At 43.8% G+C, this 23306-nt stretch overlaps 1 protein-coding gene across 10 annotated transcripts in view; it reads right to left on the bottom strand.

Annotated features, from left to right (window-relative positions):
* Positions 1-23306, bottom strand: part of SPATS2L (spermatogenesis associated serine rich 2 like) — a 173449-nt gene that overhangs the window by 81404 nt on the left and 68739 nt on the right. For 6 of the 10 annotated variants that reach the window (XM_046018621.1, XM_046018624.1, XM_046018629.1 and 3 more), the window contains one exon: positions 11502-11562. The exons of 2 other annotated variants lie outside the window; for them this stretch is intronic. In XM_046018621.1, the coding sequence (XP_045874577.1) occupies positions 11502-11540 (39 nt within the window). In that variant the 5' untranslated portion in view covers positions 11541-11562. Of the gene's footprint in view, positions 1-11501; positions 11563-22090; positions 22233-22346; positions 22502-23306 lie in introns of those variants that run through there. 2 more of the 10 variants (XM_046018620.1, XM_046018623.1) reach the window with 2 other exon arrangements.

Below are 23306 nucleotides of genomic sequence, written 5' to 3'. Positions count from 1 at the left end.
GCCATGGAACCCAGGAACACTCGCTTTGGGGGAAGTGTGTTTGTTTTCACCTACATATTATGTTTTAATTCCTACAGGCTTGACCAATTCAAAATAGGCATGCTGGTTTAAACATCAGTAAAAATTATCATCCGACTGATCATGACTTGTTTTCCTGATGATTTTATGAGTTAGGTTGCTTTTCCTCTAAAGGCAGCAAAAAGAGAATTAAAGCTCATTTGTACATTCCGTCTCAGTCGAAGAACTAAAATTATAATTTCAGCCAATAAAAAAGTCAAACATTAACAAATGCCCATTGATGGAGAAGTGAGTAAAGAAATGCGGTATGAGAAAGGGAAATTAGAGAATCGATTCCATTTACTATAGCACCAAGAACCATAAGATACCGGAATAAACCTAACCAAAGAAGTAAAGGATCTGCACTCAAGGAACTACAGAACATTCATGAAAGAAACTGAAAAAGACACGAAAAGATGGAAGACCATTCCATGCTCATGGATCAGTAGAATAAATGTTATTAAAATGTCCATATTGCCTAGAGCAATCTATACTTTCAGTGCCATTCCAACCAAAATTCCACCGGCATTTTTCAAGGAGCTGGAGCAAACAATACTAAAATTTGTATGGAATTAGAAGAGACCCCGAATTGCTAAGGAAATGTTGAAAAAGAAAAACAAAACTGGGGTCATCACGTTGCCTGACTTCAAGCTTTACTACAAAGCTGTGATCACCAAGACTTCATGGTACTGGCACAAAAACAGACACGTAGACTGGTGGAACAGAGTAGATAGCCCAGATATGGACCCTCAACGTCAACTAATCTTCAACAAAGCAGGAAAAATATACAGTGGAAAAAAGAGTCTCTTCAATAAATGGTGCTGGAAAAATTGGACAACTATGTGTAGAAGAATGAAACTCGACCATTCTCTTACACCATACACAAAGATAAACTCAAAATGGATAAAAGACCTCAACGTGAGACAGGAATCCATCAGAATCCTAGAGGAGAACATAGGCACTAACCTCTTCAACATCAGCCACAGCAACTTCTTTCAAGATATGTGTCCAAAGGCAAAGGAAACAAAAGCGAATATGAACTTTTGGGACTACATCAAGATCAAAAGCTTCTGCACAACAAAGGAAACAGTCAACAAAACAAAAAGGAAACCCACGGATGGGAGAAGATATTCACAGATGACACTACAGACAAAGGGCTGATATCCAGGATCTATAGAGAACTCCTCAAACTCAACACACGCAAAACAGATAATTGTGTCAAAAAATGGGCAGAAGACATGAACAATCATTTCTCCAAAGAAGACATACAAATGGCTACAAGACACATGAAAAAATGTTCACCATCCTTAGCCATCAGGGAGATTCAAATCAAAAGTCCATTGAGATACCACCTTACACCAGTTAGAATGGCCAAAATCAACAAGACAGGAAACAACAAGTGTTGGAGAGGATGTGGAGAAAGGGGAACCCTCTTAGACTGTTGGTGGGAATGCAAGTTGGTGCAGCCACTTCGGAAAACATTGTGGAGATTCCTCAAGAAATTAAGAATAGAGCTTCCCTATGACCCTGCAATTGCACTACTGGGTATTTACCCCAAAGATACAGATGTAGTGAAAAGAAGGGCCATCTGTATCTCAGTGTTCATAGCAGCAATGGCCACAGTCACCAAAATGTGGAAAGAACCAAGACGCTCTTCAACAGACGAATGAATAAAGAAGATGTGGTCCATAAACACGATGGAGTATTATGCCTCCATCAGAAAGGATGAAAACCTAACTTTTGTAGCAACATGGGTGGGACTGGAAGAGATTATGCTGAGTGAAGTAAGTCAAGCAGAGAGAGTCAATTATCGTATGGAGCATAAGGAATAACACGGAGGACATGGGGAGATGGAGAGGAGAAGGGAGTTGGGGGAAATTGGAGGGGGAGATGAACCATGAGAGACTGTGGACTCTGAGGAACTAACTGAGGGTTCTGGAGGGGCGGGAGGTGGGAGGTTGGGTGAGCCTGGTGGTGGGTATTATGGAGGAGGGCATGTATTGCATGGAGCACTGGGTGTGGCACATGACCAATACATTCTGGAACACTGAAAATAAATTAAAAAAATAAATAAAAATTTGGGGCGCCTGGGTGGCTCAGTGGGTTAAAGCCTCTGCCTTTCGCTCGGGTCATGGTCCCAGGGTCCTGGGATCGAGCCCCGCATCGGGCTCTCTGCTTGGCAGGGAGCCTGCTTCCTCCTCTCTCTCTCTCTGCCTGCCTCTCTCCCTACTTGTGATCTCTATCTGTCAAAAAAAATAAAATAAAATCTTTAAAAAAAAAAAAAAAAAAGAAATGTGGTATGTACATATAATGGAATACTCTTCAGCCTTAAAAAAAAAGAAGGAAATTCTGTCCCATGTGACCACATGGATGAACTCTGAGGACATTCTGCTAAGTGCAATAAGGCAGACACAGGACAAATATGGCACGATTTCACTCACATGAGGTCTCTATCAACAGTCAAACTCCTATGGATGCAGGGAGTAAGAACAACGCTTGCCAGAGTCTGGCGGGGAAAGAGAATGGGAAGCTGCTTTTCAATAGGTAGAAGTTTTCAGTTTTGCAAGATGATTAAGTTCTAGGGGAGTGCTGTGCCACACCAGGCCTGTGGTTAAGCACACACTGCGCCCTTAAAGAGGGTAAATCTCATGTGAAACGTTCTTATCACAATAAAAGAAAAAATGTTAGTTTTAGGTTATGCAATTGATCCCCATCATCACTTCAGTCCTTTTTTTTTTTTTTTAAACTGATAGTCACCTTCAAGGATGAGAAGCAGAGTTCTGAAGGGCCTGCAGATAGAGTGACATCAGACATGTCCTACCAGTGAACCATAAATTGACCTTAGAGCTGGTTTAATCAAATTTCTTGATGTTCCAAGAAACTGAGCACAGACAGGTTATATTCTACACTTGAACCGAGGCAGCTCATTTTTATCAGAGCTAAGACTGCCTCCAGGCTCTCTGACCCGTGACATGGTCCACTTTATCAGTCTTGTAAGACACCTCTATGGTGGGAAAGACCATGAATTTATCCAACATTAGCGCTGGAAAAGATTTTGGAAAGCCTCTGTGTGAATCCCCTCATTGGACAGATAACGGAACTGAAGGCCAGAGAGGTATCTACCAAAAGATACACAGTTTTTCAGCAAAATTAACATGCTTTCTTTCCTTAGATGTGATTAGAAAGAGTACATTTTTAATAGAAAATAGGATGCTCAAATTATTATTTGCCAGAGAAGTTAAGACTCCCTACACCAGGGGCAGCATGGCTCAGCTGGCTGAGAGAGGGTAAATCCTGGAGTTGGCCTGTTAATTGACGAATGAACAATGGTTCCCAAACTTTCTATTAATTCTCTTCAAAGAACATATAAATCTCATGCTTTTCTCTTGCATGACTGAATTTCAAAAGAGGTATTTCAATTTTCTTTTTTATTAGAAAATGTTGTTATACTCTAGAATATCATGATGCTGCAGAAATCTCTCACTGCGGGAAGCCGAGCCTAACCCAAAGCACGGCCCCCACAGGGTGCTCCCAGCCCAGGGCCTGGGGTGGCGGGCAGTAGTGGAAGCTCAATTCTAAGGGATGCGGGGCTCATCCAGTAGGCAGGTTTGGTCCCAGGACTCCCCAACAGCGGCAACGTCCTTCAAATCGCACTCCAAACTCTGATTCTCCCTCCCAGACTTTTTCCTTTCTTCTTCCTCTTCTTTCAAAGACTCCAGACGGGCCTGAAGTGTAGCCTCTCCCTGCTTGCTCCCATGGCCTCTCCCTTCTCTTTCATAAGCTTTCCCTCACTGGCCCGACCCCCAAGCAATCTCTTGCTCCTCTAATCCCATGCTGGCATCTGCTTCTTGGAGGACTCAAACGAACACAAATAAGCTTTTTCTAACTACTCCTTTCTTTCCCTACTGACGTTCCAAGGCTTGCCCCAGACCAGGGAGGCATGGCCCACTCCTTCCTCCCTTCTTCTTAAGAGCTGAGAACGACCGTTCCAGAATCTCGGCTCAGTTATTTAGCTAAATATTGATAAACAAGTATTTTAGGGACATAGCGTCTATGATATTACTATTACGGGAGCTGTTGAGTACATAACTAAATTTAAAGTCCATTTGTGTTTATAAGGAGCAAGTAATCAAGTTGTAGAGGAAGGACTTACAAAGAAAGAGTGGCTTCAATGATGAGGTAAGCCGCACACTGTTAAGTGTTGAATCTATCTAATCTAATCTAATCTAATCCAATCCAATGCAAGTGCTCAAGGTCAGAAGCGAAGAAACCACACAGCCTTGTCATTTTTAAAAATCTGTATCAACTGGGATAATATAGTACGAAGGATCATTGTGAGAAACAGCTAGAATATCAGCGAAGTGCCCATAAATTCCAAGGGATTGCCAACAGAGGTAACTGTTCCCCTGCTGCCAAAGGTTTTCATTTCCGGCATGTTCCCGTGTGCTCTAGCATTAACTGTCTGTGTTACACACATTACACAGACCTCTCAGCCATAGTGCAAAAGGGGCCCCTTCTCCAGCAAAAGGCTGGAAAGAGGGGGGAACAGGAGAAGCAGAACAGAAACACTGTGAATTCCAATCATGTCGCTTGGAAAGGCAATGTGATGCTAATCCTGCAATAGTAAATTTCTTCTTATCCCCTGAAACTGATGCTGACATTTCCATCTATTCATTCGGTTCCTTTAGCCTCCCTGTCAAATCTCTCCTAGTTGCCAAGCAACAAAAACAGCCGTTCTGTACATAAGCATTAGGCAATAACTATTGTCAATGTTTCTCCTTTCTTTGAAAGGGAAATTTAACGACCCTTTCCTATGAGAAAACGATGACAAGAACCTGTCCACGGTGAAACCCGAAAGCTGTTTGTGTGGTCTGTGCTTTTGCTGTTCGTATCCAAGGACTGGGCTCAGCTGATTTACACATCCCTCCAAAATGATGAAATTAAGATTTGCCCCAAAGCTTGCATGATGTGGTCTTTAAAAACAACTATGTATCGTCCACCTGAGACTAATATAACACTGTGTGTTACACTGGAATTAAACAAATAAACATACACAACAACGTATCATTAAAACTGGCCACGTCCTACGAAATGAGTTCTCTTTTAAATGAGGTTAACATTTTACAGATGCTCTGATTCTGCTAAAATTTCTTTAATCAGATGCCTGGGGTTTTCCGACCATATTCCACCGCACATAAAGACTGGAACTATATTTCAGGACGTTGTAAAACACAGATGAAGATAGTTACAGAAAAAAATAGTAAAAAAATGGGACACCTGCCACCTGTTGAGGACAGACTCTACGGTTCAGCAGTTTAGCTTGGTCATCCATAGGAACGACCCCTCTCGGTCCTCATGGTGGCCTACAGGCTCTTCTCTCCTTTTCTATTCTTCCTTCTTCATTTTGATGAATATGATTATTGTTTACAACCCAACTTCTATAACTTTAACAGCTCTACAAGCCGTTCACAGTAAGTGGTACAGCTCGGCAAGGGTATTCTAGACTAAGCTATCCCCATTTCCGTATCATTTTGCTTTCCAACCTCACTTATTTTTTGCCAGGCTCAGCAATAGCTATAAAATTTTTGTTTGGAAAAGTCAAGTCCAGTTTTATGTTCTTTTTCTCATTTGGGCTTTTTATTTATTTTTTTCTAATCTCGGTTCTATGTAAATTTGTATTTTGAATTCCAAACTAGAGCTCCTTTTCCATTTTTTACATTGTAAAATAAACAGATGAGCTTCCCCCAGATCTTTTAGAGTTTACGTAATTAAGAGCTCATGAAGCTCAATTTATTTTTGTATTTGCAGACTCTGTTAGGTGCTATTAATACCATGTCCAATCTACAGATTAGGAAACTGAGGCCCAGAAAAGCTAGGTGACTTGTTCCAGACTGCTTAGTTAGTAACTGGGGGGGCGGGGGGCGATAATCTCTGCCTCTCTCTCTAAATTCCATGAACTTACCTCACTGGAGATCACTTCCCAAGTATACATGGTTCCCTCGGGTTGCTTAGGGTTCACTCTTTGATGGAATTACTTATCAGTCCATACCTGGACAGTCGGCAAATACTATTCTGTAACCCCACTTTATAAGCAAGGATCCCCTCTGCTTTCCATCACCAAATTGTATTGCTGAATTGTATTCTACTTAAACTGATATATAATAATGCAAGACAATATCTGACTAAAAATTTTCTTTTGTCTATGCTAGTTCTAATCATTTTCTTAGTGGAGAATTACATACAAAATTTTACAAATCAGCTTGACAATCTAGAGTTTCATGTGAGAAATAATGTAATAGTCACTACGGAGATCCTAACCTTAATTCATTCATGAGTTTCTAGGACTGAACTTATTATTATTGTTGTTGTTATTTTTTATAGATTTTATTTATTTATTTGAGAGAGAGAGAAAAAAAGAGATTGCACAAGTGGGAAGAGGGGCAGAGGGAGAGGGAGAAGCAGACTCCTCACTGAGCAGGGAGCCCTAAGACTTCAGGCTCCATCCCAAGACCCTGGGACCAAGACCTGAGCTGAAGGCTGCCGCTTAACCGACTGAGCCACCCAGCTACCCTTCTAGTACTGAACTTCTTTAAAAAGATGTCATTTAGAAAAGAGTTATAAAAAGTGAGTATGTTCAAAATATAAGGTCCCTGATTAGCGTGAAGATTTTATTCTGGTATCTTTCTTTAACAAAGGGAGATGTGGGCATCACCCCCCCCTTTTTTTGTACATCAGAATATGACTAGTTTTACTCACCAAAGGACCTCACTTACTATGGTGAAACCTTCCTGAGGCCACCTGTATTTGATAACCATCTTATAAAGATGCTGCTTTTTTTTTTGTAGAACTACAAAGTAGTCAACCTATGTAACCCCACTTTCTGTTTTAAGAAGCGATTTAAAACTTGCTTTATTTAATAGCAAAGAGTACTAAAATAAGGTGACAATTCCATTAACCTATATTTCAGTTTTCAAGAAGGCTCAAGATTTTGCGAAATATTGTGAATGGGAAATGTGGTCTCTAAAGAACTTAACTACTCAAGTAGACATGTTCATTCATTATCCATTCATTTACCCAACGGTATTTGGGGGTCAACTATGTGTCAAATCCAATAACATGAAGGTAAGAGAGGCCCAATCCCCGTCCCCAAGGAGCACAGAGCCTCGCATGGGGAGAAGACAACTTTGGTGCACAAAGCACATGCTCAAAGGAGAACAGGAGGGCAAGAGAATTCAGGTGAGGCAGGAGCAAAGAGGAGGTGGGGGGTGTGGCGGGGGGGATATTCCTCGGAAAGAGCTCCCGAAGGCAGGTGAATGAGGGCCAGGCTCCTGAGGGGGACACCTCCCACAGGCAGAAACATTCAAGGTCAGGATGGTGCCACTGAAGGGAGCCTGTGGGGAAGCGGCGATAAGGAAGACGTAAAGGCAGACGGGGTCAGATCTCGGAGGACGCATGTCACACTGAGGCGACTGAACTTTAGTCCACCCATACTTCCAGTTTAAATCCCTACAGCTGTAATCCACTAATATAAAGATAGTTTAAAATAAAACAGCCATAGATAGTGTCAATTGTAAATTTCGGTTGTCTTAGATATGTTAAACCTTAAGTTATTAGCTTCTCCTTTGGACTCAAAGCTGCCCGAGGACAGAAATTATTTCCTCACCAAAGCACCTGTTCCTTCTTGATTCATCTCACAGAGGATCCACTGATGAACTCATTCCATCACAAGGCTTTTGTTAAGTATTAATTTCCCACCGTGCTCGGCTAGGTGTTTACAAGAATACTGCACAGATCCGTTCTCATGTCTCTAAAAGCTTGTAATTGGTAATTTAAGACATAACAGTTGTGATTATTCTTAATTCTCAGGACTAAAATGCCATTGCTCACGTGACAGATGGAGAAACAAACTAATCATAAAAAGGCCATAAAAGCTAATAAGTAAAGGAAATACATGTACTAAAATAAATCAATGTGAAATTATAAATGATCGGAATTTTCAGTTGTTTATCGTGATTTATTTTATTGAGTCGAGAAATCTATTAACCTGTTTGATGTAGGAAGGTGGAATTTACTGAATGAGTTAGAGGAGCTCTACCTTCACTGTCATGCAGACTGATAATATTTACAATTTAAACATCACCACCGGCTTTCAAAACAATGCCAGTGCTTTGATGAGCTACTGAAGGGCAATGGAAAAAACACCCTCTACTGTTAATGTTCCTGTGCGTATGTGACAGTGATCAATCTTGACAAGTGGATGGAAGTGGCGCCTAAGCCAGTGCCTGGAGCATGCACCCTGCACGCTGTGGTCTGGGCGCTGACAGATCAGCCTTCTTCCCCTCACCGGCTGGGTGCCACCAGTGTTTTGAATAAGACACTCTTTCTGCTGGGCCTACCATATTGGTCTGTCCAACCAGCCAGGCTTTGCAGAGAATCGATTACTATGACTCTGATTCTTTAAAGTGCTTTTCCTTCCCATAACCCAACGTTAGGAGCTGTCCCATGCATGCATCAACAGCCATTTGGAAAGGGGCCAAACTTTGGTCAGCACCAGTTTCTCACACTGGAAAACACGGTCTCACCTAAGGAGGTGACCAGGAGTCAGAGAGAATGTGAAGCCCCCATATAAAAGGGGCACATCATTTTGCTCTTCTTTGCTCAATGCTCAGTAAGTAAAAACAACTTTGTATGCAAATGATATATGGAATATGTTACACAATACAACGACTATCAAATTTGCATCAATTTCGATGATAACACTTAGGACTCCAAATACGCTACACGTTGTGGAAAATGGTTTTGGCCACGTTCTCAGAAACCTGGGCTCGCGGGTTTGTTCTTCTGTGCCCTGGGGGTACTTGGGTGGAAAGCTCCGGAATGCAGACGTGTAGTAGAAAGGGGCCAGGCTTTACAAGCAGACACAGGTGGGTGTGCAACCCTGCCCCTCCACATTTCCTGAGAGTCTGACTTTGACTAAGTCACTGTACCTTAAGCCTCCGTGTCCTCAGAATGTTATTTAATATGAAGATCTACAAAACGGGTAGCACAGCCAGGAGCCAGGGCGAGCTCTAAAAAAAATACCTCACAAGTCCTGCTCCTGCTTGAAACCTTTCAGCAGCAACTTCTGCCCTGTGAGGAAACTCCTCCCTGGCTCATATCTCAGATTCTAAACCTTTTGGGGCACAGACCCTCTTTGGCAGTCTGGTGAAGCTTACGAGGTCATTCTTAGAATGTTTTAAATAAAATACATATGATTAGAAAGGAAACCACCATTCATACTGAAATAAAGTTGGAACAAAAGACTATGCCATGGGATTATCTGGGCTCCTCTATTAACAGCAAATAAGGTGATGGAGGGGGGCACTTGAGTGGCTCAGTGGGTTAAGCCTCTGCCTTCAGCTCAGGTCATGATCTCAGGGTCCTGGGATCAAGCCCCACATAGGGCTCTCTGCTCAGCGGGGAGCCTGCCTCCCCACCCCCCTGCCTGCCTCTCTACTTGTGATCTCTGTCAAATAAATAAAACCTTAAAAAAAAAAATAAGGTGACGGAGGGGCAGTTCCTGTAACTACAGTCATTCTGAAGTATCGAAAAACAAACCGCATTTCAGGAGATCTGTGGCAACTGTAATTTGATTTGAGGCATCTGTGACTTCTAGTTGTGAAAGTCACAGGTTCTCCTGCTACAACCGTGGGCTTTTTTCTCCGCTCGCGTTCAGGACTGAAGGCGATGCTAAATTTCATCTGGATGTGAGTGGAGACGAAAATGTATGTTTTTTTTCATGCAAGCCTGTGGAATTCTGGATTCCACCCACGGATCCCGTGGAGGTCCAAGAACGCAGGCAAAGAGTGAATATTCGACCAACACCAACTCCCGCCGTGCTCGCTGACCTCACCTCCCCTTACCATCCCTCTCTGCTCACTGCACTCTCGCAACACTGACCACGTGATCTCCAAACACGTTAAATTACCGCGCCCCACCCCCCACCCCCGGCTTTTGCTTTTCTATCCGGACTGTTCTGCTCTTGGCTCTTTGCAGGGTGTTTCTTTCCTGTTGTCTTCCTCTGGAGTGTCACCTCTTCTGAGACGGCTGCGCCCAGCAGCCCCACCGAAAGCACCCCCTCCCGGAGCCACCCATACCGGGCCACTATCTGCAATGACTGTGTGTATTTATGCAGTCTCCGTATGGACTCTCCGTTCCCCTGCCCTGAACAGCAAGCTCCGTGGCAGCAGGAACCTCATCTACCTGTTCAGCTCCATATTCCCAGCATCTAGAATGCTGCTGGGCGCACAGGAGGAGGCCAACACATCTTGGCCAAAGAAAAGAAAAAAGGTGGGACTCCACAAATGTCACTCTCCCATCGCTCACTCTCTGTTGTAGGTGCCGCGACCACACAAAGACATTAAAAACAAACTCGGCCCTCAAGTCGTTTATAGTCTAGGGAAGGTGGGAGGTGGCCGTGTGGAAGGTGGGGAAATTGTCCATGTCCTACAACCGTGGACAAATCTCTAGTAGGGCCTCCGTCTCCACGGTGCCAGATGAAAGGCTTGGACGAATTGATCTCCATGGTCTCATATGGTCTGTGGTTTATGATCATTAGGAGCTAATAGTGCAAGGTTGTATATATAAGAAGTGAGGGGTTTTGACCCTAACGGGAGGAAACTTCGCAGAGGAGGAGAAGACTTAGAAGGGCTTTGAAGTGGGGCGCCTGGGTGGCTTATTGATTAAGCATCTGCCTTTGGCTCAGGTCATGATCCCATAGTCCTGGGCTCCCTGCTCAGCAGAAAGCCTGCTTCTCCCTCCTCTACTCCCCCAGCTTGTGTTCCCTCTCTCACTGTGTCTCTCTCTGTCAAATAAATAAAATATTAAAAAAAAAAAAAAAGAAGAAGGGCTTTGAAGTGTAATCAGCCCCCAACAAATAATGAGAAGGGAGGATATTCAGAGTCATGAACCCTCTGCGTTGAAAGAAACGTTACAGGTTATCCAGCAAGACCACTAGGTAATGGTGTGGCCATCTCTCTGTGAGACCATCTCTGGAGGTGTAACCCAATACCCTAGCCCTCAGCTGTAACCCAGCATGGTGGTGAAGACTGTGAGTTGTAGAATGGTACTGCCTGGGTTCAAATCCCAGCTCTGGAGCTTACTAGCTATGTAAATTTAGGCTAATTGCGTAACTTTTCAGTGTCTCAGTTCTCCCCTCAGTAAAATGAGACTAACAATACAATTAACTTCATGGGGTTATGGTCAAGCTTAAGTGAGAAAATGAAAATAATATGCTTAACACACATTCAGCGAATGCTCCTCATGATTCTTTCCGTTGAGTGGTTTTCTCGTGTGTCAAACCTACTACGTCTACCCCAAAACCACTTTTCCCTTCTTCCACTGTAACTGAATTTTTTTTTACTAGTTAGAGACTATCCACTTTGGAGTATGTAATTATATCATACCTTTTCCTTGACATTCACATGCGTATTGAGTTCAGCCATCTTGCCTCTAGTAGAGTAAGCCCTATGAAGAAGGAAAAGAAGATTAAACTTTTAGAATTGATTTCTCAGTGTGTACTTTGATGCTCTCTCCAAACATAGTAAACAATTTCATTCAGCCATAATCATAAATACCATTTTAGAAAGTAAAAATACTTTCAAGCTAAGCATTTGTCTTAGATGTCCTAAAAGCATGTTATGATTACTCTAGAAGACAATGTAAAATATTTTATGCATACTGTATTGACATGAAAAATGACAAAGACAGACGTGTGTGCACCCAAACTGTGTTTTTTGGTAAATAAAAGAAAGATGGTCAAAACAGCGAGAGGCGGGGCGCCCAGGTGGCTCAATCATTAGGCGCCTGCCTTAGTGTCAGGTCATGATTCCAGGGTCCTGGGATCAAGCTGCCTGCACAGCAGGAAGCCTGCTTCTCCCTCTCCCGCTCCCCCCCCCCTTGTGTTCCCTCTCTCACTGTGTCTTTCTCTGTCAAATAAATAAATAAAATCTTAAAGAAAAAGTGAGAGAAGGAAAAGCATACCTATTTTAACTAAGCACTGTCATCCCAATCCTTCCTGTCCCTTAGTTATTTTATTTGCCTCTAGTTAATATAACAAATATTTAACGAGTCTTTCCTACATATACATAAACACACCAAAGCTCTTGAGGAAGAAACAGAAGAAATGATTCAAGATTTAAACATAAGAAACACTGTACATAAGAGTTTTTAAACTGGTTTTTTCACTTATCAACATGTGAACATCCTTCCAGATCAAGGCATATCTATTCCTTCCCCATAATTTTAATGACTATAAATTCATGATCTCTATGAAATGGAATCTTAAAATTGCCCATAATCTTTCTGTCTCCCTAAATTCTTTAGATTTTCTAACTCTGGTGTCCAATCTTCTTTGTGAAGTGACCCACTCAGGGAAGATCTGCTTCTCCCTCTTCCACTCCCCCAGCTTAATAAGAAGCGGTGGTGTTTTCTTTCCTCTCATCTGGTCTAAATCTTTCACCATTATTATGGAAGATAGAACTTAAGTCTTTAATAGTTTCCATCTCTTTTTGAAATAGAGCATAAATGACTTAAATGGGCAAACAGATTGGTTCAGGAATTAGCAGCAGGATAGGCCAAGATATCGACACAATCCCTATTTGCATGTTTAACGCTTTTTGTCAGTCAAGAACCACTGAAACTCTATCTTATATTCTTTTTGACTCATGCTACAGTGAGTGTGTCTAGACTTGATACGTTTCAGGGATAACTTAAAATAATTCTCGGGTTTCTCCTTGCCATTTTCTTTTAAACCCAGGTCTTAAATAAAACATAAACTTAGATCCATTATCTTTTGTTGATTTAGGGTGAAAGCTTGGCACTATGTAATCTTAACTCTCTTACCACGCACATAGGAAATCCACATAGATACAAATATACATAGATACAGTATCTTACTAGATATTATAAATAGTAACATTTCATCTTTGTAAGTTTCCAAATGATAATGCCACTCACACATGCATTTGGGCCCGCTAGCAGGAGAGACTCTGCGAACTCGATCCCCAGTAAGACAGCTCGTTCCCATATGCTCTGCAAAGAGTGTCCATGCCACTGAACCCAGCTCCCATTTAAATAACTGTCCCAAATTGCAATTCTACATCTCTGACTTGGCATATGGAAGAAAGCAAATAATACTAGCTGGGGAGAGGGGCCACCTGGGTGGCAGCCAAGAGTGACCCACTCTTGAGTTTCGGCTCAGGTTGTGATCTCAGGGTCATGAGATTTAGTTGTGAGTGTGGCTCCCAGCGCAGTGGGGAGTCAGCCTGAGATTCTCTCTCCCTTTCCCACTGCCCCTCCCTCTGCATGCTCCCTCTCTCTCTCTAATAAGTAAATAAATTCTTTAAAAAAAAAAAAAAATACGGGGCGCCTGGGTGGCTCAGTGGTTTAAGCCGCTGCCTTGGGCTCAGGTCATGATCTCAGGGTCCTGGGATCGAGTCCCGCATCGGGCTCTCTGCTCGGCAGGGAGCCTGCTTCCCTCTCACTCTCTCTACCTGCCTCTCTGCCTACTTGTGATCTCTCTCTGTCAAATAAATAAATAAAATCTTTAAAAAAAAAAAAATACTAGCTGGCAAATAATACCTGAATTTCATTCTTGTTTATTGCTGCTCTTGAGATTTACAAGTAAGAGAGAATGGAATGATTTTCTGATGGTTGATTTTCTTATTCAAATGGAAGTTTTGGCCTGTAAATACACACTGTGTACACACGTGGATTTTTCTGCGTGTGACTGTGTGTGTGTGTGTGTGTATGTGTGTGTGGGTGGGTGGGTGTGAGAGAGAGAGAGAGGGAGAGAATGAGGAAATGAGGATGGGGGAGGAGGCGGATATGGGTTATACTGTGGAACTACCAAGGATCAGAGTGATAGCTGCATTTAGTGCTATTTGTTAGGATAGATCTACGAGCCGCAGCTCCTCTCATTAAACTAGATTAGCCAAATCTTCCGGACACATCTAGTCTTGCCATTATAGATGTGTGAAATCTGATAGAAAAACCGTTCTGTTTTTATTTTGCTTTGATGCCTCGCATTTGGGTGTGAAGCCTTTTCTAAGGCTGGAGTGTCATAATCCACGGAGGAATCGGGGAAGAATTCCATGGAGGACAGAACATCTCTGAGATCTGAGGAGGCGGCAGCACTGAACGGTAGCTCTATTTGTAGACGAACAGTATACACATGAATATGTAGCTTTCTTTTACTTAATATATATATATACATATATATATATATTCATACGTATTTCCTTGGCAATTCTCTCCGTCTTTGACCTCAAAGTCTAACTCAAGAAGATTCTTCTTTGGTAGTGGTGCCAGTGGATTAATGACAACAGTGTGTGTGTGTGTGTGTGTGCGTGTGTGTGTGCAAGGAAAAGCTGGCTCCAGGGCTGAAATGATCTATTACAGGCTTCTCAGATGTAAGAGAAGATCAAGATAGTGGTGGGGCCGTTCTTTGTCCATCTTCTTCTTTTGGTCCTTCCCCCCACGTGGAGCACCGCATCTACAGCCTCGACCTCCCAGGTGGCCTCCAGCGCTCTCTCCACATCAAGGCTTTCCGCTGGCTGGCGTATAACAGAGAGATGAGGGAATCAACCGCAGTTCCAGTTACGGAAACTAGAGGAAGGGTTTTAATCTAAATAGAATATAAATTTGGTTTGCCCTAAAGAATTAAAGAGTTTAACTGGCCAGGTAGTCAAACTGAGTTCTATCGCTGAGGACAAACGTGAGGGCAAGGTTGATCATCAGTGTTAAATGTCCACACCCTCAGTCTGACGCCAGTCCCTCTGGATTATTCCAAAGTACAACTCACAGTGGCACGGTGCCACATGCTTGTTACTCTTCCTGAGCTGACTTCCTCTCCCCTGTGAAAATGAAACTATGCAGTGCCTCTATTCTTCTGGGAGTCTCTTTTCTGCCACGAACTCCATCGGGAGTCAGATCAATTTGATCTGAATCTTAATTGTTTAACATTTTTTCTTATTGTATATATTTATTTGTCAGAGAGAGAGCACAAGCAGGAGGAGCAGTAGGCAGACAGAGAGGGAGAAGTAGGCTCTCCACCAAGCAGGGAGCCCCAGGGACTTGATCCCAGGACCCTGGGATCATAACCTGAGCCAAAGGCAGACGCTTCACCAACTGAACCACCCAGGCATGCCTTAATTATTTAACTTACATAGTTAAAGAAGAACTTTTCCTCCAGGACACAAAGTGTCACATCCTCCAAACTAATAAGCCCAGAGTTTGACAACTTAGAGTTGCAAACCTCTGAGCTAATCCGAGAGCCCTCTAAGGCTGTGAGTGACAGGTGTTTGGGACCAACAGACCTCCTTATTTCCCTTGCATCACACTTGGTCACCACACATCATAGTTTATCATTATGGGACGGGATGGATGCCCATATCCTAATGTACAATGACCAAAAGAGCTTTAAATCCACTAGAAAACTACAGGATCTCTGGCTTCTTGGAAAAGCATCTGGTTTCTAATTCCTACTATCACTTAAGAGTGTTCTCAGAACTGACCAGTTACTGAAGCCCAATTATTCAAATCCATAAGTATGTGTTCTGTGCCTGTCAATCAATATAAAATTAAAATAACCAGAAATTCTGATATCGATATAGTATTTCAATAGCTTGGGTCCTATTGAAATTTTTTTCCTTAAAGCTATACTTTAGCTTTCAGTAATAACATTACAAACATACATAGATATTATCTAAGTTTTATACATATCCTAGAGAAAAATAAAGATCAAGGATATTGTTGACTGAAATTTTATTTATAAAATAACATATTAATCTCTTACTTCATTTAGATATATCTATCTATATATAACATATATAGATATATGTGCTCCATAGTCAAAAATGAAATAACAGATTTATCTCTTGCTTCATTCTATATATATGTGTGTGCATGTGTGTGTATGTATATATGTATGTTCATATATATATATATACTATAGTCAAAAATTTATTAGGAAAAGATATCAATCCCAAAGAAAAGAATTTCACAATTTATCACAATATATCATCTATATACTTCTCCAGTGCAAAATTAATAATCCAGAAATATAGCCACCACTCGTCACTTCATGTGCAACAGTGTATCAAACTGAACTATTCATTATGCAAAGATCTTACTTCATATACGTTAATGTCACTCAGGAAATCTATTGGTTTATAACAAAGATAAATATTTTTTATGAAAAGTAAGTCTGCATAGCACAAATTCTGGCAAATATGTTTCAGCATTCCTAAATAATACAAATCGGTGAAATTCAATATATGTGCCAAACTCATCAGCTACCAAACTCTGTATTTAAAAAAAATACGTATTTCTAATTCTCACATAATCACATACAACATAAAGAGTGAAAACAAGGTATTGAAATGCCAAATTGCTTTCTCACTCTGTTTCCCTCGTGTTTTACCGTGTAGACAGTAACGAGGTTTCACTTTTGCTTCTCTGAAACCTATGACTGCTTTTAGATTCACTTTCCTGTTCTCAGGTACTACGTCACTTTTCTTGAAATGGATTCAGGGAACCAGAGGTAATATATAAGAAAAATTTTAAAATAATGATTTTAGCAATTTTTTTCCAAGGTCATTTATGCGAAGTTCTTCCATGATTTATAAAAGTGTAAAGATCATAACACATAATTGGAGCTGTTAATAGAGTATTTCATAAATTATCATAATGTAGCTGAAGGAGACAGGGAAGGGGCGGACATCGCAATGATAATGTGCTGAGAGGGAAGATGAGCAGGTTCGTAGAAGATGGGGATCAACTTGACTTTCTGGCCGATCATCAGAATCACCTGGGGAGCTTCCAGAAATAGAGAGTTCTGGAACCCCTTGCCAACTGGTTTGACGGGGTTGAGCCCTGAGCAAAGCAACTCCCTAGGTCATTTTCATGCAAAGCCGGATTTGAATGTGGCTGGGCTGAACCAGAATGTGCTGCGACTGTAAAATATATCCTAGATTTCGGACTTAAACCACGAGAAAGGATTGTAAGCCATCCCAGTATTTTTTGGATCTGTTATGTGTCAAAATGATAATATTTAACTTATTAGGTCACATAAAACACAACATTAAAATTAATTTTGCCCATTTCTTTTTACGTCTTTAAAGGTGACTACTAGAAAATTTTCAATTGCCTATGTGGCTCATGCGTTGTTTCCATTGTAAAGTCCTGTCCTGGAGTAGCTGTCCTTAGTTGGATTCCCAGAAGGGCAATATCAGCATCACCTAGGAATTTGTTAGGCCGATTTTCTGGCCCTCACTAGAGAGACTGAAGTCTGGGGTCGGGGCAGCTCAGCAGTGAGTATTTTGCCTCCCTCTCCCAGATCTCAATCTAAGTTTGAGAGAACTTGGAGAACCCCTATTCTCCAGTCTCCATCCTGGGAATATTAAGAAAAGGCCTCTTCCTGGATCTCAACCACCACACACAACACACTGAGTCTCACAGAAGCCTAGAGAGATAAATGGGGGGCCCGTTTCCCACAGATTACACTAATGAATGATCCTTCCACCAGCATATTATTAATAATAATTAACACACTTAGGGAGCATTTATAATGCCAGGCCCTCTGTTAAGTGCTTGGCAAACATTTTTTTCAGTTAACCCTTCCCCTATAAAGTCGAAATTATGATTACCCCCCATTTTATGCATGTGAATGCCAAGGCACAGAAATTCAGTAATTCAGCGGGGGTTGCCGAGTAAGCAGCAGGCCCAGGACTCAAGCCTGGGCAGTCTGACTCTGGAGCCCACAGCTGTGGCGCTCCTGGCGCCTCAAAGTCATGGTAAGCAAGTCACGGGGCTCGCTGTGTTAGGCAGCGCTGTGAGAATTCCGCAGGAACTGCAGGAAACCATCCCAGGCATCAGCTTCTCGGGCGGGGTGGGCACATGATGCATATGGCCCGTACCTCTGTGGACCTTGTACACGCTGCAGAGCAAAAACCACGGAACTCACACAGCAAGGGACAGGAATATACTTGTTAGAGAGGGAGGGCTGTTTTCCCGCGGCTTCCTGCCCTAGAGGAGATTGTCGAAAGCTGCCCTGAGCTGGCCCTTCCATGCTGCCCAGGGGCTCCATGACATTCCAGAGCCTGAGGCTTAACTGCTTCTTCTTTGTAAATTGAAGTAATTAAAGTGTCCGGGTGTTTGACTTGGGTACAGCCCAGACAGTGCTGTGGTCACGGCTGTCCCGGAGAGAAGGCACGAGAACCGACCTTGCGGGCAGGTGGTCAGTTACTCGGTGTGGCCGGCGGGAGCAGCAGAAAGACTCGGTCACAGCAGAGTGTCCAGCGGTCTCCCAGAGTGCCAGCCCCTGCCCTGTGCCAACTTAACAGACAGCTGCATTTTCACTCGGTCTACCTCTGGAAGGAGGTGGAATACAACCAATTAGTTTATTTCCTTCTCTACTGCCGTCAGCGGGTCCTCAGCAGAGAGCAGCGCTCTGAGTCAGTGAGAAACGGGTCCGGGACATTTTGAACAGACCTGTCTGTATGGGGTGCCACATCCTGACGGACATCGCAAGAAAGGTTCTAGATTGTCACCCTATAGCGTGAGGGCCTCAGATCTCCAGCCACAGAATAAGACGCTGGCGTTGCAGGGGAAGAAAAACACTTTTTACCCACACCCTTCTGAGTTCTTCCCTTTGCAATAAAAGACAGATTAACAAGAGAAAAACAAACAGAAATTTATTAACGGGTGTACCTCCTATATACACGGGAGCTACGAGGGAAAAGCGAGAACGCTCCCGAGGTGTATTAAGAGTGCAGAATCAAATACCATCTTCACAGGGAAAGGGGAGGAGGGATGTAGGCCTCTCAGGGGACAGCAAATGATTTTTAGGAGAGATGAGAGGTTCGACAGCTCGTGACACAGTGTGTCTGAGTGTGATGTCGGCTTCTAGGCTCCTCTTCTGTGACAGGAGTCAACAGTGTTATGTGGTTGACAAAACCGCCCACAGGGGGCTCAGACACAGCCTCTCCCTGCATCTGCTGTTTTCCCAGTGCCTACAGCTCCCGAAAATCAATAGGTCAAAGGGGCACAGTTTGGCAGCAAGTCCTGTATACCTACAGTCATAGTTTGGGGTGGCATATTCTCCACCCTTTGGAGTATGACCTCTGTGGCCCTCTTCAGCTCTCAGGACTACAAGTATGGAAGGGCCCTGGGAATGATGGGAACATTCGCCAGCTAAGGCAGCAGGCAAGGTGAAAATTCACCTTAAAAAAAGAAAAATGCGTGGGTGCCATCTGCATTGTTTTCCTGTGAAGATCACTTTTAAACTGGTCAGGGACTAGCTAGCTGTCCAGTCCCCCATGACCAACCGGAGGTACCTGCGTGTCACCTAAGCAGGGAAACAGTGTTCCTTCGGTAAAATGGGGACTTCGTCTAAACGGGACAGTACATAGGATTTCTGTGGCTGGACTCTCCCACTGCCTAATCCTTCTCTTCCCTTTCCCTCAGCCCTTTGCTGTTCCTTATCTGGTGTTGTAATTACTGAGGTCTCTCCAGTTCCAAGGGCTTTAGCTCTTTCTTCTGTGGTTTGATTCCCACAGTTTAATAAAAATTCCTGCGCTGTGCCTTGTTCCTCAGAGGAAAGCTGCTTTAATTATCAGGAATGAGGACACATAAACAATGAAACAGAGAACAGTGATTGAAATATGAATTTCATATAAAGATACTTACCGAGACTTTTTTGTTTAATTTGGAGGGAAAAAAAAGAAAGAACCTCAAGGTTGCATTTTTATTCAAAGACACTTCAATGTACTAAACTCACTGTAAGAACAACTTCGCTGAAAAGCATTTTAAGGGCAAATGTCAGAAAAAATTTCACATTTAAAAAGCCCAGACTCTGCCTCTTTTGAAAGGCAGGGTTAGCCTTTGGTTTAGAAATGTCGCTGCCTACGATGTTCTTTGTGGGGAGAAGAAAGAAAATTGAATGTTTTATTTAAACAGGTCATTAACAGTCAATACTTATTTGAAAAGGCCTGCTTCCAGAGGCAGATAAAAGCCTCCAATCACTTAGAATATCACTTGAACGCATCTAGGCCAAGATGTGCTGATGCAAGTTTCAGACCTCTCTCAACAGCCCGGCAGTGGCGTGGGAGGCACCGTCCTCCGGATCGGCGGCCCTCCTGGATGCTGCACGCCGAGGCAGCAGACAGCACAAAACACACTCTATGGCAGGCCCGGCTTTGAATTTTCCATTTAGTGCTGGCAAATGCGTATGAATGAAGATTACCCATTTTTACATAGAGTGCCAAACCACCTCCCCGCGGCAGCAGAATGCAAATGGAAGCAAAAGAGCAGAGAGGAACTCAAATCAATGAATGCAGCAGATCCTGGGCCCTGGGAGCACCGGGGGTTGGGCGGGCGGCAGGCTTTCTTAGCATTCAGCTGCAGCATGATTTTTCTATTTAATGTGAAATTATTTCATTTCCTATGTCTCTGATGGCTTGAGCATATAAATAAATGCTTTTTACTAAAAGTGACCCGATGCTGGCGCTCGGGGAAGGCTCTGCTTCTGATCACTGGGCTTTCAGGCAAACATGTGTTTCCATAGAGATGTGGGTGACCTGGGCCCGGTGCAAGTACCCACTTGTACCAGCCGCGCAATTATGTTTCAAGATGCGGTGATGTCAGCTCGAGGCTTTAAAACATGCCCATCTAGAGATGCCTTGGGAAAGGTGAAGTGACTGGCCTTGTGAGGTTCAGAAGAAGCACGCTCTAACAGGTTCCCTTACCGCGGATTACACCTGCTTGCCCCCATCCCCCTCCTGCCCCTCCAGCAAATCTATGATCCCAGAGGGGTGTGGACACAAAAGCCCAGCGCTGTTCTCCTTCACACACCAGAGCACCAACTGCTTTACCCGGACTCCCCAAATGCTGAAAAGGAACACGCTTTCCTTCTCTTTCCTAGTCCCCAGTCCTTCAACCAGCTATGGGCAAGTCACACAGAGGGCAACGCTTGTTCTCATGCTCTATGGGGACCACGCGCAGTGGTTACAAAAGAAACCCTTACCGAACTCTTACTGTGGACCAGACACTGCACTAAGCACCTTGCACGTATTAACTCCTTTAATCCTAATAATTCTACGGAGTACTCTGGCCTCATTTTACAGAAAACGAAATGGAAGCACAGAGAGTAAGCTACTTACTCCAGTCACACTGCTCGACTTGGACCTCCTGAAGCCTTCTGTCACCGGAGGGAGACAGACATGTACACGAAAACACAGACGGAGGCCAGACGAGGAGGTGGAGAAGGAAATCAGAGTGTGGACTCAGGAAATCAGAGTCGGAACAGAGCTGGCTTGAGCACCAGGGCAGAGCAGCCCCAGGGCCGTTGCAGTCACCAGGCACGGCAGAGGGCGCAAGGCGGGCTCCCGGTCAGCGGGGGCTGTATGCTTTTTTAAAACTTTTCACAGCAACTTTATAAAAGAAACCCTGATAGTCACCTCCAAAGAAAACATGCATTGTGGTTCTGCAACATAACTCTGGACTGGCAAAGAGAAATCCTAACTCAACTTCGCAAAGAGAAGCTACACGTTCGAAGCCAGCTCTGCGGAAGCTGGCTCATTTGTCGTGGAATAAACACCTGGTAAAGGAACAATCCGCTTTTCAGAGCCGCGTCTCGTTGCAGAAACCTCTGTTCCAAGAAGCTCACAATATTCCTAATTCATGAAGTCAGAACTCTTTGAGTAAACATTTAATGATTTTCTCAAAGTAGCATGGAAAGGTTTTTCCTGCTTCCTTGAAATGGCACCGGCCGGGCGAAGACAGTATAAGATGACTGCCTCACAGGCCCCGGCCTTGGGTCGGGAGGGAATACTAGGAAACTGAGGCAGCACCTTGCTATCCAGCAGGAGAGAACCCACGAGGAGCCAGCAGCTCTAATGCATTGATAACCCCCACCACCAGACCCTTCCCCCGCCCCCCCCAGCACAATTACTGTTCCTCCTAAGGCTTTCTGACAAAATCAACCTCAACTCACTTTTTAAGGCTTCCCGGCGTGTTCCAAATCAGGGCTCCCCGTGCAAGGCCCGAGCTTCTGGCTCTCTCACCCAGCAGATAAGCCCTGTTCTCCGACCGGCCACCTTTATTGACATGCTTTTACCGTGACCAGTAAGTCATCTCAGTAGTGACGCGGGTGGAATCAGAAACCGGGGTAGGTGGCAGGATCCTGGGTGTGGCCCAGTAACCCGCAGTAGGCTGGTGGCCTCAGCCGCCTGAGGCTCGGAGGGACTCACCTTCAGGAAACCGCGTGCTAACTGGCCAGTGCTTTTGCCTTCAGGCTCCCACGAGTGAATTCCCAGCTCTCCACTCCTCCTAGCCTAGGGAAGGTGCAGCTCTAAGACCGAACCTGCAACCTTTACACGGACTGCCTCCGAGGCTAAGGGCCATACAGGCTGGGACTCTAGTCATCATTCCAAAGGTCAGTTTCTGGGTATGGTCATCTGCGGAAGGCTTCTCGTCTTCCCGTGACGCTAGCGCAGGCCAATCAATCAATCAGCAAACATTGCTGGCACGGCACCCTGCGGCTTGCCCTCTCCCCTCCCCCTTCTAGAACCTGTTCCAGGTTCTAGACCTAACTGGAAGCATCTGCAGGCTACTTGTGCACTAAGTGAATCGTGTACTACCGTGTCCATGGGTACATACATTTTACGAGGGGTCACGCTCTCTCATCCAGAGGAATGAAATTCTCATGGTGAACATTCAGTCCTTATCGGTGAAAAGCTCATGGGAGGTGTATGGGTGTGGGGATAACCACTGGCTGTGGGGGGCAGGCAGAATGGAGAAAGCTTTCTTACCTGTCACGCCTGTTCTACCTGGAGGCAAGTTAGTCCTGTGTATGTCACCTCTGTTTTCTGGTTTGATTTTTAAAAAAACGAGTATGTGAATTCAACATGTTTTCAGAAAGATGCTATTTCTCTTTCGGGGCAGGCCTGTTTTGGTCCCCAGCATAGAGCCCATGTGAGTCACCACCCACAGGCAAAGTCATCCAAGGAGCGGTGCACCCCCCTCCCCCCGACCCCCCAGCTGGCCCTACAGTAGGGTGCTGGAGGCCTGGGCGTGAATTAGGTGCTTTGGTCAACATCCAGAGTGTTGGTCCGTAAACGATTACAGAGAGGAAACTGCCAATTTTCTGTTATTTCGATTCTTCCTTATCTTCTTATGACGGTAAATAAATAATTACCAGGACCCCAATT

This window comes from Meles meles, chromosome 9, assembly GCF_922984935.1.
Source record: "Meles meles chromosome 9, mMelMel3.1 paternal haplotype, whole genome shotgun sequence".
Classification (NCBI taxonomy): Eukaryota; Metazoa; Chordata; class Mammalia; order Carnivora; family Mustelidae; genus Meles; species Meles meles.
Note: the sequence above shows the minus strand (reverse complement) of the source record. Positions and strands in the feature narration are given on the sequence as shown.